Below are 20,535 nucleotides of genomic sequence, written 5' to 3'. Positions count from 1 at the left end.
TTTTACAGAATGAGGGAAGCCTGGAGCGAGGAGCAGGAGAAGGAATGAGCTCGTCCTTGGGAATGATGGAATTTTTTTCCCTGGAAAATGATTTCTGGGAGGTTTTATTGAGAATTTGGGAAAATTTGGGTGGAAAAAGTCCTTAAAGAACCTCAGACTCCAATGGGAACCTGGGAAGGCTTTTCCAAGCTCATCCAACCCTGCCTGAAATTTGATAAGGATTCCCTAAAAAATTCAAAAATGAGGAATTATTATCCAAGCCCACTTCTGTTAATTAGCAATAAATAAATAAATATTAACTGATTAATAATTTATTAATTAATCCTTTATTAATTAAAATTTCCTGCCCAGTTTCTCCTTTTCCCTCCCTTCCCATTAAATCCCCTTTGGAATTTTGTCAGATTCAAATCTCAATTTGATTTTGCATCAAACAAAATCTTGTCATTTATTATTCAGCTTTCCCATGGTTAATTCCCATTTTTCCAGCAAAAAGCTGGAATTTTTATCCACACCATTTTCAACCTGCATGTTTCCAGATTTTTTTTGCATGGATGCATCAAATCCTTGGTTTTTTCTTGGCTGGTTCGGAGTTTTCCAATATTTTTTTGGTGCTGTTTCATCCTAAATAATCAGATCCTTGTTTTTTGTGGGAAGCAGGAGAGAAAATTTCATAGGAATGTGCAGGATTCCAATTCAAGATGGGAATTAATGGAAGGAAAATCCCACTTTTAACCAGGTAAAACATAGATAGGAGGGAAAATTCCCCCTTTTTTCTCCAGCTCAGAATTCCATATTTTTCCTGGGAATCTGAGCGTGGAGCTGGAGGCTGGAATTTCCTGGGAACGGCCCCTGGAAGCATTGGACCAATCCTGGCAGGATTGATCCAGAGGGGAGTGGTTGGATAAGTTTATCAACATTCCCAGGATTTATTTGGCTTGGGATTCAAAGCTCCGGAGCGGACGCTTCCAGAGGATCCATGGAAAACAGGGATTGTCCATCCATGGAAAACAGGGATTGCCCATCCATGGGATTTTGTCCCCTCAAAGCATCCGGGGGGACACGAAGGGAGGACGAGGAAAAGATGGAGCCACCGGTGGGAAAAGTTGGGAATTTTCGCTCCAGGATGGAGCAGTCGGTGAGTGCTGGATTTTCCAAAGATTTCCTGTGGGAATTCCTGATGGGAATTCCCACCAGGATTGGAGGGATGGAGAGGATGAGGAGGGAGGAATGTTGGCATTCCAAGTGGTGATTCCATAGGGAAAAGGGATTTTTGGGAGGGAGCCGCCTTCGCAACCTAAACAGCAACGAACAGATCCGGGATTTTCCATGGAAAACTGGTAAATCCAGGAAAGAATTCCTGGAGAATTTGAACTGTTGGGTTTTCCTGGGAATGTGGTGGCCAAACAAGTTTGGAATCTTGAATAGGATTGGATATAAAGGATGGGAATTCTGAGAAATTCCCAAATTGGAAATTTCAGTTTGGATTGAATTAAAAGTTCTGGAGCAGCCACTTCCAGAGGCTCCTGCTGGAGCTGAATTCCAAGAATTTCTGGAAGGGCGAGAGCAACTCCAGGGGGAAGGGAAGGAGCTTGGAATGGGAGAAATTCCTAAGCATGAGCTGTGGATTTTTTGGGAAAGCATTGAGGAAAGGAGGGAGAACATTCCAAGGTTAAGGTGTTCAAAATTTGGGAAGGAATTTTGGGAAGAAGGAGACGCAAGGGCAAAGATCCAGCACATCCTGGAATTCCTGAGGGATCGGGAAAAATCCTGGAAAAATGCTGGAAAAGTGAGGCAAGGGTGCTGCTTCCCAAGGGAAAATTCCAGCCTCAAATCTGTTGGATCAGGAGCTGCCAGGAATGGACTGGGATGGCTTTTCCAGGGAATTGTGGTGTTTCCTTGAAATTCCTGATGGTTTTCCTTGTGTGTTTTGGGATGGGAAAAATGGGAATCTAAAGGGAACCTTTATCCTGGAAAAGTGATGGAGCAAATCCCATAGGAAGCCCTAGGTGGGATGGGGGAAGTGGATTCCCTGGAAAAGCCTGGGGGATCCAGCAGGTCCCTGTTGTTCCTGGGTGGATCAGGAAAAATCCTGGAAAAATCCTGGAAAAGCCCTGGAAAAGTGAGGCAAGGGCCACCCTGGTGCTGCTTCCCAAGGGATAATTCCAGCCTCAATCCATTGGATCCGGAGCTGCCAGGGACGGACTGGGATGGCTTTTCCAGGGAATCGTGGTGTTTCCTTGGAATTCCTGACAGTTTTCCTTGTGGGGAACCTTTATCCCAGAAAACGGATGGAGCAAATCCCATGGGAAGCGCTGGGTGGGATGGGGGGAGTGAATTCCCTGGAAACATTCCAAGGTTTTGGGGACTTTGGGAATATTGGGATGGCCGGGGCTGTCAGTGCTGTGGGAAGTTCAGAATTCCGGGATTTTTGGATGGAGTTTTGAACCATGAATCACCAGATGGGATTTTGGGATTGGGTTTTGTGGGATGACACAACATCCAACGCCCTTCCCGATGGATCGACCCATGATTCACTGGAAAATCCCAAATCCTTTGTTTTTCTGGCTCCAGGAACTCCAGGTGCTTCCTGGATCCTCCCTCTCACCCTTATCCCATTTTTTTTGCTGGAAGCGGCTTCTCCAATCATGGAATTAAACTCCGGGAATGGCAGGGTTGGAATTTTCCTCAGGAGATGATCTCAGCCCCCAAATTCCTGCTTTTTTTTCCCAGCTGGCTCTGCAAACTGGTCCCAGTTTGACTTTGGAGGGTGGAAAAAAAATCCTGTGGATTCCTCCTCTCCTCCAGGATTGCTTTTCCCTGGATATCCAAAAATCCCAACTCCTTCCCAGAATTGTGGTCAGGAATGATGGGAATGGTGACATCCAGCCTGACCCAAGATGGGATTTGGGAGCTCCAGGTGGGAATTCACATGGATATTCCCAATCCTGTGGCTCTAATCCCTTCTCTCGCCAACCTATGGAAATCCAGGAGAATCCCATGGGATTTTCCACCCTCAGGGAATGGGAATGCTGCTGGGATGGCATGGAAGGAGTAATTGGGAAGAAAACCAGGATTCTGGGAGAAATCCAAAGAGAATCCTTGGAAGAAAGCTGGGAAGGTGCCCTGGATTGGGGCTGGAACTGTGGCCCGGCTTTAGGAGGAACAATGTCAGGATCCATGTTGGGATCCATGCCTGGATCCATGTTGGGATCCATTCCTGAATCTGTGTCCGGATCCATGCCCAGATCTGTGTTCAGATCAATGTCCAGATCTGTGCTTGGATCCATTCCTGAATCCATGTTGGGATCCATGTTGGGATCCATGCCTGATTCATTCCCAAACTATGTCAGGACCCATGTTGGGATCCATTTCTGAATCCATGTTGGAATCCATTCTGGAATCAGTGTTGGGATCCAATTTGGGATCCATGCTCAGATCCATTCCCAAATCCATGTTTGTATCCGTGTCCAGATCCGTGCCCGGAGTCTGGCAATTCCTCAGGGATGGACAAGGATCCATTGTCCTTTGTTTCTTCATTTTTTAATTTAAAAAATCAGGTAAACTTGGGAATTCCTCATTTCCCATGGATTTCCCCCGCCCAGAACCCCCCAAACCCCGATTCCTTTCCAAACCCCTCCTCTCCCTCTCTCATTCCCCCATTCCCTGGAGAACAACATGGTGAATTCCCATTTTCTCCCTTTACTTCCCTTTGGAATTCACAGTGGGAACATCCAAGTTTTTTGGGGGTTTTTTTTTGGGTTTTTTTTTTGTTTTGTTTTGTTTTGGTTTGGTTTTTTAAATGAAAAATATCAGGAAAACTTGGGAATTCTTCGTTTCCCATAGCTCTACCTCCCCCAAAATCCCCAAATCCCAGCTCCCCCCTTTCCCTCCTTTATTCCTCCATTCCCTGGAGAACCGGGTGAATTCCCTTTTTCTCCCTCTATTTCCCTTTGGAATCCACAGTGGGAATACCCAATTTTTTGGGGTCTTTTAATAATTTAGCCATAAAACCTCAGGAATTCCTCATTTCCCATAGCTCTGTGCCCCACAAACCCCAACATCCCCTTTTCGCTCCCTCTTTTCCTCCATTCCCCTGGAGAACTCCTTGGATTCCTGTTTCATCCTTCTCTTTCCCTATGGATTTCCGTTTGAGATCCACAGTGGGAGCATCCAATTTTTTAATTTAAAAAAATCAGGAAAACTTGGGAATTCTGTATTTCCCATAGCTCTGCGCCCCCCCTAAATCCCCCAAACCACAACTCCCCCCTTTTCCTCCCTCATTCCCCCATTCCCTGGAGAACCTGGTGGATTCCCGTTTTCTCCCCCTGTTTCCCTATGGATTTCCCTTTGGAATTCGCAGTGGGAACTCCCAATTTTTGGGAATTTTTAAAACCATTTTTTCCATAGAACCTCAGGAATCCCTCATTTCCAATAGCCCTGCCCTCTCCAAACCCAAACTCTCCCTTTCCCTCCCTCGTTCTCCTATCCCCTGGAGAACCTGGTGAATTCCCTTTTTCTCCCCGTTTCCCTTTGGAATTCGCAGTGGGAACACCCAACATTTTCTGGGTTTTTTTTAATAATTTATCCATAAAAATTTGGGAATTCCTAATTTCCCATAGCTCTGCCCTCTCCAAGCCCCAACTCCCTCATTCCCCCATTCCCTGGAGAACCTGGTGGATTCCCGTTTTCTCCTTCTGTTTCCCTATGGATTTCCCTTTGGAATTCACAGTGGGAACATCCAATTTTTTTTTTTTTTTAAATAATTTATCCATAAAACCTTGGGAATTCCTCATTTCCCATAGCTCTGCACTCTCTAAACCCCTTTCCCTCCCTCTTTCCCCAACGTTCCCGATGATCGCCCCATCCCATTCCCGATATTTGCCCCGCACTGACGCGGCGTTCCGTGCCGTCCCCAGAAGTGTCTGCGGCTGAACCCCGACGTGCCGGTGTGGGTGTCCAAGCAGCGGATCCTGTGCACGCTCAACCACAGCCTCAAGGATGTGCTCAACTACGGCCTCTTCCAGCCCGCCTTCAACGGCCGCGCCGGGAAATTCCTGGATGAGGAGCGGCTGCTGCGGGAATACCCGCTGAACCCCGACACGCCCGTGCCCTACCTGGAGGTGACGGGGCTGGGTGGGGCTGGGGTGGTTTGTTTAATCTAGTTATATTTTTATTTTATTTTATTTTATTTTATTTTATTTTATGATATTTTATGCTATTTTATGCTATTTGATGCTATTTGATGCTATTTGATGCTATTTTATTTTATGCTATGTTACTTTATTATAATTTGGTTTATGTTATTTTATTTTGTTTCGTTTTAATTTTTTATTCTGTTTTCTTTTGTTTTCATTTATTTAATTTTATTTTATTTTAATTTAATTGGACGTTATTTTATTTATTTTATTTTAATTCAATTTATTTTTACTTTTGTTTTATTTTCATTTTATGTTATTTTATTTTTTAAAATATTTTATTTTGTTTTATTTTATTTGACTTGGTTTTATATTGTTTTGATTTATTTTGTCTTATTTTATTTTCATTTTATTTTATTTCATTTTCTTTTGTTTATTTTGCTTTTTTTATTCTATTTTATTATTTTATTTTGTTTATTTTATTTTGGTTTAATTTCATTTTATGTTATTTTATGTATTTAATTTTATTTTTATTTTATTTTGTTTTGTTTTATTTTACTTTTTAAAAGATTTTTATTTTGTTTTATTTTGTTTTAGTTTATTTGACAATATTTAGTTTATTTCATTTAATTTTCTTTTATTATATGTTTTTACATTTCTTTATATATAGTGTCTCTTTGTGTGTCTCTTATCTCTTCTCTCTTTTCTCGATCTTTCAAATTAATTTCTCTCTTATCCTTTCTCTCATATTCATTTTTCTCTCTTATCTCGGTTTATATCATATCCCTTATCTCTTATCTCCATTTATCTATATATTATATTTTGATGTCTCTTATCTCTTATCTTTGTATCATATTAATTTATCTCTTATCTCGCCTCTCTTAATCTCTTATCTCTGATTATCACTTATATCCATTTCTCTTATCTTTCTATGTCTCTTATCTCTTCTCTCTTATCTTTCTCAGCTATATTAATTTGTCTCTTATCCCTTATTTCATATTAATTTATCTGTTATATGTTATCTCTCCTCTCTTATCTCTGTTTATCACATATCTTATGTCCATTTATTTCTTATCTCATATTTTATTCTTCATCTCATCTTTATATCTTATCTCTTATCTCCATTTACTTTTTATATCTTATCTTTGTATGTCCCTTTTCTCTTATCTTTATCTCATATTGTCTTTTATACATCATCTCTTATCAAGTTAAATAAATTTACATCAAATATCTCTGTGTATCTCAGCTCTTATCTCTGTTTATATCTTGTCTCTTTTCTTGGTATGTCTCTTATCTCTTCTGTCTTCTCCTTATCTCAAATTCATTTCTCTCTTATATCTTATATCTTATATCTCCTCTCTTATCTCTGTTTATATCTTATCTTTTCCTCTTATCCCTTATCTTTGTCTATCTCTCATCTCTTCTCCATGGTCTTTATCTCATATTCCTTTACCTCTTATCTCTTTTATTTCTAATCCCTTACCTAATATTAATTTATCTCTTACATTTTATCTCTCCTCTTTTATCTATGCTTATCTCTTATCTCTTATCTCTTATCTCTTATCTCTTATCTCTATTTATCTTTATCTTATCTTTATCTATCTTTTTAATCTCATTTTATTTTATCTCATATTCACTTCTCTCTTGTCTCTGTTTATCTCCTATCTCTTATCTCTCATTTATCTCTTATCTATCAGAAGATATTAATCTCTTATCTCTTATCAATCTCTTATCTCTTATCTCGGCAGTTCCGCTACAAGCGCCGCGTGTATTCGCAGCCCCTGCTGGACGACAAGCAGTTCGCCAAGCTGCACACCAAGGTGAGCCCCAATCCCTCGGAATTCCCACAGAATTCCCACAGAATTCCCATGGAAAACACTCGGAGACCCCCCGGGAAATCCCTACGGCCCCGGAATTCCGGGATGTCCCAAGGAATTCCAGCATTCAATCAAAGCAGCATCACAACCAGAACAGGAGCAGCAGTGAACCCGAAATTCCCATGGAATTCCCATAGAAATCATCTGGAAAACCCTGGGAAACCCCTACAGCCTCGGAATTCCGGGATTTCCCAAGAAATCCCAGCATTCCCGGTGCCAAAACCGGAATAGGAGCAGTTGGAGAGATTTCCTCGGATTATATTGGATTTTAGTCAGAATTCCTTGGATTTTATTCCGTGGGGTGGGATTGAGCAGGAGCAGCGTCTGTGGGGTGCTGAAATCCGGGATAACGGATTTATCTTCCTTCTCCCTTTCCCTTTTCCCTTTTCCTTCGGCTACTTGTCCCAAGCCTGTGGAATTTTGGGAAGGAGCTTTCCTTTTCCTCCCTTTTTTTCCTTTTTTTCTCCTTTTTCCCCTCCTTCTCCCCCTCCTTTTTTTCCTCCTTTTTTTGCTCCTTTTTTTTTCCTCCTTTATTCCTCCTTTTTTCCTCTTTTTTCTCTTTTTTTCTCTCTTTTCCTCTTTTTTCTCTTTTTTTCTCTTTTTTTTCTCTTTTTTTCTCTTTTTTTCTCCTTTTTTCTCTTTTTTCTCTTTTTTCTTTTTTTTGCCCTTTTTTGCCCTTTTTGGCTTTTTTACCCCCCTCCCCCTTTCCCCCCCCCTTTTTTCCCCCCTTTTTCCCATTTCCCTTTTCCTTGGGCTGCCGCCTTTCCAGAACCTGTGGGGTTTTGTGGCATTCCTTGCCCTTTTCCAGTCCCTTGGATATTTGGGGATGCCAGGTGGGAGCCAAAGGGACAATTCCGGCCAATCCATCCTCATTCCGTGCCCGCTGGAGCGATGCCGGCGCAGCGGGCACGGATCGACCTTTCCCGGGATAAAGCTGGGATTGGAGCAGCTCCCGGGGAGAAAGGCTGGGAGTGGAGCTGGATCCAGAGGGAGCGGGAGCAGGGATGGGATCCTGGCTGGCACGGGGACACCGGGACACCCGGAGAGCCTCGGGAACGGTACCGGATCCAGGGGAATATCGGGATAACGAGCAGGGGTCATTCCCAGAATGGGGTCATCCAGGGAACGGCTGGAATTCAGCACGGGGATTCCATGGGAACATCAGGATAACAGGCAGGGATCGTTCCTGGAGCTGGGAATGGGGCTGGAATTCAGCACGGAGATTCCATGGGAATATTGGGATAACGGGCAGGGATCGTTCCTGGAATGGGGTCATCCAAGGAATGGCTGGAATTCAGCATGGGATTTTCTTGGGAACATCAGGAAAATGGGCAGGGATTGTTCCCTGAGCTGGGAAGGGGGCTGGAATTCAGCACAGAGATTCCATGGGAACATCAGGATAACGGGCAGGGATCATTCCCTGAGTCGGGAATGGGGCTGGAATTCAGCACGGGGATTCCATGGGAACATCAGGATAACGGGCAGGGATCATTCCCTGAGCTGGGAATGGGGCTGGAATTCAGCACGGGGATTCCATGGGAACATGGGGGTAACAGGCAGGGATCATTCCTGGAGCTGAGGATCATTCCCTGAGTCGGGAATGGGGCTGGGATTCAGCACAGAGATTCCCTGGGAATTTTGGGGTAATGGGCAGGGATCATTCCCGGAATGGGGTCATCCAGGGAACGGCTGGAATTCAGCACGGAGATTCCGTGAGATTTGGCAGCTGGGGAATTCTGGTTCCAGTTCCTGTGGAATTCCAGTTTCAGTTTCTAGGAATTTCTGCTTCAGATTCTGGGGAATTCTGTTTCAGTTCCTGGGAATTCCTAGTTTGGTTTTTGGGGAATTCCTCCTTCAATTCCTGGGCAATTCCTCCTTCAGTTTCTGGGAATTCCTGCTTTGTTTTTTGGGGAAATTCTGCTTCAGTTTCTGGGAATTTTTTCCTTCAATTTCTGAGAATTCCTGCTTTGGTTTTTTTGAGAATTCCTGCTTCAGTTTTTTTGGAAATTCCTGCTGTGGTTTCTGTGGGTCTCTGCTTCAAATCCTGGGAATTTCTGTTTCGGTTCCTGAGAATTTCGGCTTCAGTTTCTGGGAATTCCTGCCTCAGCTCCTGGGGGGGTGGGGGTTTATCCTTCAATCCTTCAAATCCAGGGAATTCCTGCTTCAGTTTCTGGGAATTCCTGCTCTTCCATGTGTTTAATATTGAGGTTTTCCTTGGAAAAGTAGAGGCGCTGCCTCTGTGTCCCGAGGTGGGGCTTTCCTGGGATTTGTGGCTCTGTCTGGTTCCTCGGGCAGGAAAATGTTGGATTTTCTGGGATTCAAAGGGATGGACGGGATTCCTTGGAAAAGAGAGATTGGGGTGGGATTTTGGGAAGGAATTCCTGGCTGGGCTGGAATTGCCAGAGCAGCTGGGGCTGCCCCTGCATCCCTGGAATATCCAAGGAAAGGTTGGATCAGCCTGGGATGGTGGGATTGGAATGGGATGGGGTTGAAGGTCCCTTCCCACCCAAACCATTCCAGGATTTTGGGATCAAGGAAGCTCAGAATCCATTCTGAAGGATTTTTATGGAAGTTGGGGATGGAAAAGGGAAGGGAGACCCTTCCTGGAGTCCCCGCCCTTGGAATGGGACGGGATTGGGATGGGATCTGAGGTTCCTTCCCACCCAAACCATTCCAGGATTCCCGGTGCCGTGGCCCTGGAGATTCCTGTTGGGCGGAGTTGCGCAATTCCAGAGGCTCCGTGTTGTCCCGACGTGGCAGCGAATCTATAATTCCCCGTTTCTGTGGGATCAATGAATCCATTTGCTGCTGCCTGGCAGCGGGAGGCGGATCCATGGATTTGCTCCGGCCTCTCCCGGCTCCAAGGGCACGGCCGGCCTGAATTCCAGCTCTTGGGATTTTCCAGGACTTTTCCCAGATTGGAATAAACTCCCAAAAAAATCCTCCAACGAAAAGTCTGGAAATCTGAGAATGTGGGAGCTGGGATTTTCCCACCGGAGCTATTCCTGCCTCTGCAATTCCTGGAATACGGGAATTTAATAATAGCTTCATCCAGCAAGACAAAAAATAGGAAAAACCCCAACAATTTGGGAATTTGAGCGAATCTTTGGGAATTCCAGCTCAGGGGAACAAAATTCCAATCCCAAAATTTGGGATAGAGGGGAGGCACTGGTAGCCTGGATTCCCATGGGATGATCCAGCAATTCCAAGGAATCTTCAGCTGCCTCATCCCTGGAATTGTTGGAATAACCTGGGATGGTGGGAGGAGTCCATGCCCTTGGAATGGGATGGGATTTCAGCTCTCATCCCACCCAAACCATTCCAGAATTCCCAAATTCCCTTCCAAAGCTTTTCCTCATCCCACTTGGCATTTCCAAGGTTTTTTCCCAATTTTCCAACTGAAAATCATCCAAATAAAAATGGAAACGTGGCATTTTTGGGATTCATCCCTCCTAAAAAGGATCATTTTTCCATATGGAATTAAGGTGGGAAATGTTGGAATTGAAATTTTTTCCTTGGATGTGAAATCCAGCTTCAACTTCTCCATTTCCTTGGAGCTCTTCCCAAATTTTCCCCTCAGTTCCCAACATTTCCACATGGATTTGTGTCCCATCCTGACTGAATTCAGTCCTGTTATCCCAATTTTCCTTGGATTTTTGGGATGGGGATGTTTCCCCTGTGGCTTTTCCCAGAATTTCAGGATGTTAACGCCGCAGTTTTTCCCAAATCCAGGCGAACCTGAAGAAATTCATGGAATATGTGCAGATGCTGAACTCGGAGAAGGTTTGCCGGCTGCTGGAAAAGGGGCTGGATCCCAACTTCCATGATCCCGACACCGGAGGTCAGTTCCATGTTTTCCTCGGGATTTGGGAATTCTTCCCGGAAGGAATCAGCTCAGCATTCCCAATTCCTTTCTGGAATTCCTCCAGGCTTTCCTCTGGAATTTTCCCTGCTCTATCCCAGTTGTTTTTTGGGGTTTTATGGTGCAATTCCTGCTTTTCAGGGGATTTTAGGAGTGTGGCATTCCTTAGGGATAGCTCTTCCCTTCCCAGTCCCCTCTGGGGTTCACTGGGATACGATCCCATGTCTCTCCCCTTGGAATATTTTCCCTTCCCATTCCTGTTTCCAATCCCACCCACTGTTGGATGAAGGAACTGGAATCTCTCAGAAATTCCTGGATTGGGAGCTTTGGGGTTTTTTGGGAATGTTGGTTGGCTTCCTGTGCATTTCCCAGGATGTCTGGGCTGGATGCTGGAAGAGCAGGGTGGGAATGAGCCAGGAATGAGCCAGCACTTCTCCTGTTGGAATTTTAGGAGTGGATCCTTGGGGATCCCGTTAAAATCTCCCCATGGAAAACTGGAAAATCCTGCTGGGAAAAATGGTTTCCTGCAGGATTTAATCCCATAAATGGACTGGGAATAACTGGGAAGAGCCATAAAATCCCCTGAGCTTCCTGGGACACCCTGAGCTGATCCCATGGATTCCAAAATTTGGGAATCTTCATTTCAATGGATTTTGGGAAAGGTTTTAAGCTGTGCCGAGGATTTATTCCCATTTTCCAAGCTCTTCTTGGATGGAAAAATACAGGAAAATCGACCTTGGGGAGCAATTCCAGCCCCGTTTGAGGCTGTTCCCGTTTTGCAGTTGCTGGGAAGATATTGAAGATATTCCAGGAAAGATTCCCGGGATTTGAAAGGGATGAAAAAGCCAAAAAAATTCACAGTTGCTACCTGTGGGGACATTGAAAAAATGGGAATGAAAAAAGCCCCGGATCCGGGATAAGTTTCCGTTGTTCTGGAATGAAAGCCAAACCCCAGGGATGGTTTTGCCGGAGAAAAGAGGGAAGAAAAAATCCTTGGATGTTTAACGAGGGATATTTAATGAGGGACAGCGGGAGAGGGAGAGGAGCCCAGGGAAACGTTGGAATTACAAAAGGGGATTCAAAATCCCTGAAATGATGTGGGGGAAAAATTGCTGCGGGAATTGGGAATGGGGGAGGGAAAGGGACCTGGTGCCAGGCTGGGAAAACTGGGAATGTTCTCCTGGAGGAGAGAGGGATCCAGGGAGAGCCGAGAGCCCCTGGCAGGGCCTGCAGGGGCTCCAGCAGAGCTGCAGAGGGACTGGGGACAAGGCCTGCAGGGACAGCACCCAGGGAATGGCTCCCACTGCCAGAGGGCAGCCATGGGTGGCATCTTGGCAATGAGCAATTCCTGCCTGGGCTGGCATTGCCAGAGCAGCTGGGGCTGCCCCTGATCCCTGCAGTGCCCAAGGCCAGGCTGGAGCAGCCTGGGATGGTGGGATTGTCCCTGCCCTTGTAATGGGATGGGAATGATCCCAGGGACAGGGATGAGATGACCTTGGAATGTCCCTTCTCCAAATCATGGAATTATTGAGTTCGGGAAAGAATTCCAAGGTCACTGAGTCCAAGCTGAGCCCTATCCCCACCAGAGCCCTGAGTGCCACCTCCAGGAATTCCTTGGACACCTCCAGGAATGGGATTCCAAAGCTCCCTGGGCAGCCCCTGCCAAGGCCTGACCCCTTTCTACTCTGGATCCCAGGCATTCCTTAATTCCCTCATTAATTCCAGCCCCTTTTCCATGATTTCCTGCCGGGACAAGCTGGCCACGGACACGGAATTCCAGTCTTTCCTTCTCCCCTTTGTATCCATGGGGTTTCCAGACCCAATCCCACAGCATTCCTTAAATGTTTCAATTCCCACTCTCCTCTGGGAATCCCATCTGCATCCCAAGGGAATGAGGGAATCTTGGAATTCTTGGGATTCCCAGCAGGATCTGTGGGATTCGTGGCAGCAACCTCAGGGAAAGCTGGGAGCATCCAAAGGCTTCTCCTGATTGGAATCCACCCCTTTTCCCAGGATGAGGATTTTTCCATTGATTGCACCAGATCTGGGAATTCCCAAGGGGCCAAGAAGAACCCATGGTTTCCCAAATCCCATTCCCAACATATTTTGGCTGCTTTGCTGTTGTTGCCTAATCCTGGAATTTTCCATCCAATTCCCGCTCCCGCTGCTCAGGAGATCCTTGGGAATACCTGGGAGGGAGCAGCTCCCAAATTTGGCCTCCATTCCCATTCCAATGGATCCGATCCCAAACCCCACGGAGATCTCGGTGGGCACTTCCAGCTGGAAGTGAGATCCACATTCCAGTGGATTCCACGGGGAGACATTCCCGTGGTTGTGCTGGGCATTCCATGGATCTCCCTCATTCCCAGAGTGCCCGCTGACGGCGGCGGCGCAGCTGGAGCTCAGCGCCGAGATGATCAAGGCGCTCCGGAACGGCGGAGCCCACCTGGACTTCCGCACCCGCGAGGGAATGACGGCGCTGCACAAAGCCGTGAGGTGTCGGAATCACGCGGCCCTGCTGGTCAGTGCCGGGGCTTTCCATCCTCATTCTTCCTTTTTCCTTTTTCCTTTCTCCTTTCTCCTTTTTCCTTTTTCCTTTTTCCTTTCCCCCCATCCTTTTCTCCTTCCCTTTTTTCCCTTCTTTTCCTCCCTCCCTTCTTTCCCTGTCCTTTTCTCCCTCCCTTTTTCCTCCTTCCTCCCCTCCATCCCTCCTTCCCTCTCTCCTTTTCTCCCTCCCTCCTCTTTCCCAGATTTTCCTTTTCTCCTTTGCCCCTCCCTCCTTCTGCTCTTTCCCTGCCTTTTCCCCTGGGTTTTTTTTCCCTGTTTTTTTTTTCCCCTCCTTTTTTCCCCCTCCTTTTTTCCCCCCTCCTTTTTTTCCCTCCTTTTCTTCCCTCCTTTCTTCCCTCCCTCCCTTCCTCCTTTCCCCCATTTCCCTCCAGCCCTCTCCCCAGCCAATTCCCCACGGACATGAAGTGATTCCCTCATCCCAGCCCTTCCCAAAGGGACCATTCCCCCTTCCCAAGGGACCATTCCCTGTTTTCATGGGACTGTTCCCCATTCCAAGAGTGTGTTCCTGTTCCCAAGTGGATGTTCCCATTCACACGTGACCATTCCCTTTTTCCATGGGAGCATTCCCCATTTCCCAAGGGACCATTCCCCATTCCCAAGGGACCATTCCCTGTTTCCATGGGCCTGCTCTCCATTCCCAAGGGACCGTTCCTCATTTCCCAAGGGACCATTCCCCATTCCCAAGGGACTGTTTCCCATTCCCAATGGGATGTTCCCATTCCCAAGGGACCCTTCCCATTCGCAATGGGATGATCCCATTCCCAAGGGACCATTCCCTGTTTCCCAAGGAGCTGTTCCCCATTTCCAAGGGGATATTCCCTCTTCCCAAGGGACCGTTTCCCATTCCCAAGGGACCGTTTCCCATTCCCAAGGGACAGTTCCCATTCCCAGAGGACCGTTCCCGTTCCCACGGGGCCGTTCCCTGTTTCCCGGGCAGACGCTGCTGGATCTGGGAGCATCCCCGGATTACAAGGACAGCCGGGGGCTGACGCCGCTGTACCACAGTGCCATGGTGGGGGGGGACCCCTACTGCTGCGAGCTGCTGCTGCACGACTACGCCCGCCTGGGCTGCGTGGACGAGAACGGCTGGCAGGAGATACACCAGGTGCCACGGGATCCGCGGGGATGAGATCCGACCACGGGAATGTTCTCCGTGTGCTCATGGATGGGGTGGTTCCATCCCTGGGATTGAGGGCTGGATTGTGGGAATGTTCTCCTGGTGCCATGGATGGAGATCTATCAGGTGTGACAGGATCCACAGGGATGGGATCCGCAGAGATGGGATACAGACACAGGAATGTTCTCCTGGTGCTCATGGATGGGATCACTCTATGCCTGAGGTTTAGGCCTGGGCTGAGTGAATGTTCTCCTGGTGCCCATGGATGGAGATCCACCAGATGTGATAGGATCCACAGGGATGGGATCCGAGGGGATGGGATCCACAAGGGACAGGATATGGCCACGGGAATGTTCCCCTTGTGCTCATGGATGGGATCATTCTATGCCTGAGGTTTTGGGCTGAGCTAAGTGAATGTTCTCCTGGTGCCAATGGATGGAGATCCACCAGGTGTGACAGGACCCACGGGGATAGGATCCAGCCACGGGAATGTTCTCCTGGTACACAAGGATGGGGTGGTTCCAACCCTGGGGTTGAGGGCTGGATTGTGGGAATGTTCTCCTGGTGCCATGGATGGAGATCTATCAGGTGTGACAGGATCCACAGGGATGGGATCCGCAGAGATGGGATACAGACACAGGAATGTTCTCCTGGTGCTCATGGATGGGATCATTCCATGCCTGAGGCTTAGGCCTGGGCTGAGCGAATGTTCTCCTGGTGCCCATGGATGGAGATCCACCAGATGTGATAGGATCCACAGGGATGGGATCCGAGGGGATGGGATCCACAAGGGACAGGACACGGCCATGGGAATGTTCTCCTGCTGCTCATGGATGGGATCATTCCATGCCTGAGGCTTAGGTTTGGGCTGCGGGAATGTTCTCCTGGTGCCAATGGATGGAGATCCACCAGTTGGGATGGGATCTGCAGGAATGGGATCCAGCCATGGGAATATTCTCCTAGTACCCATGGATGGGATGGTCCCATTCCCAGGATTGAGGGCTGGACTGTGGGAATGTTCTCCTGATGCCCATGGATAAAGATCCACCAGGTGCAAGGAGATCCATGGGAATGGGATCTGGCCACGGGAGTGTTCTCCTAGTGCTCCTGGATGGGATCATTCCATGCCTGAGGTTTAGGTTTGGGCTGCTGGAATGTTCTCCTGGTGCCATGGATGGAGATCCACCAGGTGTGACAGAATCCATGGGGGTGGGATCCCGCCACAGGAATGTTCTTCTGATACCCATGGATGATGTGATTCCATCCCTTCATTGGGGTTTGGAGTCTGGGAATGTTCTCCTGGTGCCCATGGATGGAGATCCACCAGGGGTGATGGGATCCATGGGGATAGGATCCAGCCTTGGGGATGTTCTTCTGCTGCTCATGGATGGGATCATTCCATGCCTGAGGTTTAGGGCTGGGCGGAGAGAATGTTCTCCTGGTGCCCATGGATAGAGATCCACCAGGTATGATGGGATCTATGGGGAAGGCATCCAAAGGGATGAGATCCAGCCATGGGAATGTTCTCCTGGTACTCACAGATGGGGTGGTTCCATCCCTGGGGTTAGGGATTGGATTCTAGGAATGTTCTCCTGGTGCCAATGGATGGAGATCCACCTGGTGGCATGGAATCCACCAGGAGGGACAGGTTCCACAGGGATGGGATTCAACCATGGGAATATTCTTCTGGGGAGAACATGGATGGGGTGTTTCCATCGCTGGGATTGAGGACTGGATTCTGGGAATGTTCTCCCAGTGCCATGGATGAAGATCCACCAGGTGGAACAGGGACCACAAGGATGGGAATGCCATCCTGGTACCCAAGGAAGGGATCATTCTATTCCTGGAGTTGAGGGCTGGACTCTGGGAATGCTGTCCACGGGTGGGGTTGTCCCATCTCTGGAATTCATGGCTGCTCTGCCTCCATCCCAGATTTTCTGGCCTCTCCCTGCGTTTGGGACCTTCCCAAAGGATGGCTGGCTCCAAGGAGAACGCTTTGGGGTCCTGGATCTAAATCCCAGTTGTGCCTATCGCTGTTTTCCATGTGGAACCCCCTTTCTCCAAGGGGACTTGGAGAAACACCTGGATTGGGAGTCAAGAATCCCAAGCTTTGTGCTTCCTGATCCTTTGGGAGAAGGAGGGATGGGATCCCACTGGAATATCTCCCATGACACCCAGCTGGGGATAGGAAATCCAGGGATGTGTCCTGTGATCCCAATTTATGGATCCAACCCTCCCTTCTGCCTCCATCCTCCTTGGCTGATCCCTGAATCCCGGGATGGACCAAACCTGGAGAAGAGCATCCCAATTTTCCAGAGATTTGGGGCACTGAGTTCATCCTGAGCCACCACCCAGCTGGGGGATCCTCTGGATCCGGGATGATCCAAACTTTTCCCGTTGATCCGGAGCTGATTTATTCCATGGGTGTCCAGGTGGAGCTGTGAGCAGTCACACTCATTCCCACAGAATGGGAGATTCCCTGGCTGAATCCAGTGGGGGATTTTTTTTGTGGGGGGAATCCCTCTGGCTCCCGCCACTCCCTGATTCCCGCTTTTCCGTGTTTTCCGGAGCAGGCCTGTCGCTACGGGCACGTGCAGCACCTGGAGCACCTCCTGTTCTACGGAGCCGACATGACGGCGCAGAACGCCTCAGGAAACACCGCCCTGCACATCTGCGCCCTCTACAACCAGGTGGGACAGGGATGGGGACAGGGACATCACAGGGGAGGTGGCACCAGCCCGGGATGCTCCTGGATCTCACCATTCCCAAATCGAGAGGGTGGAATCCATCCCTGTCCCTGGATAAAGCTGTTTGAGGCTGTTTCTCTTCAGAACTTCAGAGTTTGGGTCCCAGGTTTGAATCCAGGGGATTTGGAGACAGGGGACATTGTGAGGGAGGTGACACCACCCCCGGACACTCCTGGATCTCCCCATTCCCAAATCGAGAGGGTGGAATCCATTCCCTGTCCCTGGATAAAGCTGTTTGAGGCTGTTTCTCCTCAGAACTCCAGAGTTTGGGTCCCAGGGTTGAATCCAGGGGATTTGGGGGCAGGGGACACCGCAGGGGACGTGGCACCAGCTTGGGACACCAAGAGCAAACTCCTGGCTCACCATTCCCAAATCCAGAGGTGAAATCCATTCCCTGTCCTGGGATGAAGCTGTTCCTCCTTGGAGCTCCAGGGTCTGGGTCCCCAGGGCTGAATCTGTGGGATCTGGGGACAGGGGACATCGTGGGGGAGGTGACGCCTCCCCTGGACGCTCCTGGATCTCCATTCCCAAATCCAGAAGTGGAATCCATCCCTGTCCCGGGATGAGGCTGTTCCTCCTTGGAGCCCCTGCCTGATTTGGGATTTCCCAAGAGAACATTCCATGGTTTAATCCATCCCATTCCCAAAATGTTTTGCTGGGACAGAATCCTTGGAAAAAGAGGAAAATCCTTGGAAAAGGGAGAGAATCCTTGGATAGAGGGGCAGAATCCTTGGAAAAGGAGAGGAATCCTTGGAAAATTGGCAGAATCCTTGGAATTTGGATCTGGGTGTTACCAAAGATCCCTTCCAACGCAATCCATGCCAGAATCCCATTATTCCATAACTTGCTCTCTTTAGGCCAGGAATACCAAATCCTTAGGGAATGCTCATCCTCCTTCTTCCCGAAGAATTTCCTGGCTCTGTTGCTCCCAATCCTCGTCTAATTCCTGTTTTCCCTGTTTGTTTTTTCCCCCAGGAAAGCTGTGCCAGGGTTCTCCTCTTCCGAGGCGCCAGCAAGGAAATCCGGAATTACAACAGCCAGACGGCGTTCCAGGTGAGCAGAATTCCCCGGCATCCCACAGAGCTTCCCGATGTTCCTGGGAATTTTGTCACATATCCTGGGATTTTTCCGGGTCGGATTTGTCCCACTGGGGTAGCATTTGGGATGAGCATTCAGTGCTGGAGCAGGAGGGAGGGAAAAGCGCATGGAATTCCAGAAACAGGATGGGAATGTGAGGGTTTTGTGGGATATGGAAGTGGGAAGGGGAAGTTGATGTTTTTTGGGATGGGAATGTTTGGGATGGAGGGGAATCTTGGGAAAAGGAGCAGAATCCTTGGAAAATGAGAAGAATACTTGGAGGATTTGGGGATTTAGGGATTTGAGTGTTTGGGGATTTGAGGATTTAGGGATTTGGAGGTTTGAGGATTTGGGGATTTAGTGGTTTGGAGGTTTAGGGATTTGGGGAAATGAGGAATCAGGGATTTGGAGAATTAGGGATTTTGGGACTTGAGGATTTGGAGATTTGAGGATTTAGAGACTTTGAGAATTGAGGACTTGGGGATTTGGGGACTTGGACACCTGAGGATTTCAGGATTTGGGGACTGGGGAGTTTGAGGGCTCGAGGACTTGAGGATTTGGGGATCTGAGGATTTTGAGATTTGGGAATTTGGGGATTTGGGGGCTTGAGGACTCGGGAATTTGGGGAGCTGAGGATTTGAACATTTGGGAATTTGGAGATTTGGGAATTTGTCTGCTGGGAAATCCCCTCCCATCCGGATCAGGCTGCCCAGGGCATTCCCAATCCTTGGAAATATCCCCAAATCACTTGGATGTTGCCCTTGGGTACACATCCAGTGACACATCCAGCCGGACTGGCTGATCCCAAACCTCTTCCGAATCCATGATTTTACCCAGGATCCAAACCCAACACCCTGGGAGCATTCCAGGGTTTGGGATGAATTCCTGGCTGGAATCTGGGAATTCCAGAGGACAGGGATTGTCCCCAAGCCAGGGCCACCCAAACCCTCTCCAGCCACTGTCCTGGGAAGGCGTTGGCGCCTCGGAATTCCCGGATGATCCGAGGCAGAAGAATCCTTGGCTTCCCCCACGGAAAGCAGCTGTTCCCATCCATATGGGAGCTCCGGAGCTGCTCATCCCGCTTTTCCGGCTCTTTTCCAGGTGGCCATCATTGCAGGGAATTTTGAGCTGGCAGAAATCATCAAAACCCACAAAGAGTCCGATGTTGGTGAGTTGGATTTTTCCTGGCTTTCCCGATCTTTTTTTTCCTTTCCTGTGGATCCCAGGGATGGACTGGTGGGGGGGAGGGATTAATGGATTTTCCTGGTGTTGCATCCATGGATTCTTCCAGTGTTGCATCCATGGAAGCTGCTGCCACTTTGGATCTTGGAAGTGTCTGAGAGATTCCCGTGGAATTCAGGCTGTTTTTCCAGCCTGGCTGATATTCCCAAGCTCTGGAATTATCCTGGATTTGCTCTGCTATAAAATCCTGATTTTTCCTCTCTTTTTGCATCCCCGAGGGATTTCATTTCCAGCATCCTGGGATTTGGGGCAAGGAGGGAAAATCCTCTGGGAATAGGAGCACAGTGGGTGTTGTTCTGGTTGGATTTGCTTTTTTAAGGAATATTTTGGGAATTTTAGTCCTTTGGGTCACCTTTTCCATCCTTCTCATATCCCCATGGGAGAAATTCCATGGAAAAGAGGGTTTGGAGGAGGAATAAAATCCACACTTGTTGCATTTCCATGAATTATCCTGAGGAATTTACGGATCCAGAGCTGCCGATGGAGGGAGCAGTGGGAATTCCCAGCACAAAGGAACGGAGTCATGGGATCAGCAGCTGGAAAAAAATTCAGGGAAAAATTCCTGCCTGGGAGGGACAGGCACTGAATTCCCAGAAAATTCCCTGTGGCTGCCCCTGGGTCCCTGGAATGTCCACGGTTGGAGCAGCCTGGGATTGTGGGAAGGGGTGGATTGGATGCGATTTAAGTTCCTTTCCAACCCAAATTCCTGGAATTCCATGAAAACACTGAAATGAAGGAAAACAGGGATCATTCCGGAATTTGCAGCAGGAATTGAGCTTGGCTCAATCCCAAAAATCTTTTCCCCCTTTATTTTTTTCCCCAGCTCCCTATTCCTGATAGCCAGAACAGGGAATTGGGGGTGGGATAGAAAAGTCGGGAAGGATTTTGGGAAGAGCCTGAGAATTCCTTT

General features: G+C 48.1%; 1 protein-coding gene across 1 annotated transcript in view; it reads left to right on the top strand.

Annotated features, from left to right (window-relative positions):
- Positions 1 to 20,535, top strand: part of SHANK3 (SH3 and multiple ankyrin repeat domains 3) — a 146,685-nt gene that overhangs the window by 29,617 nt on the left and 96,533 nt on the right. Inside the window, 8 exon segments of the mRNA XM_054294108.1 lie at positions 4,917 to 5,120; positions 6,884 to 6,955; positions 10,745 to 10,853; positions 13,244 to 13,395; positions 14,380 to 14,547; positions 17,133 to 17,249; positions 18,282 to 18,359; positions 19,485 to 19,551. Coding sequence (XP_054150083.1) covers positions 4,917 to 5,120; positions 6,884 to 6,955; positions 10,745 to 10,853; positions 13,244 to 13,395; positions 14,380 to 14,547; positions 17,133 to 17,249; positions 18,282 to 18,359; positions 19,485 to 19,551 — 967 coding nt within the window.

Source organism: Melozone crissalis, unplaced genomic scaffold (assembly GCF_028551555.1).
Source record: "Melozone crissalis strain CALT ecotype California unplaced genomic scaffold, PUWL_Pcris_2 ptg000208l_1, whole genome shotgun sequence".
NCBI lineage: Eukaryota > Metazoa > Chordata > Aves > Passeriformes > Passerellidae > Melozone > Melozone crissalis.
Note: the sequence above shows the minus strand (reverse complement) of the source record. Positions and strands in the feature narration are given on the sequence as shown.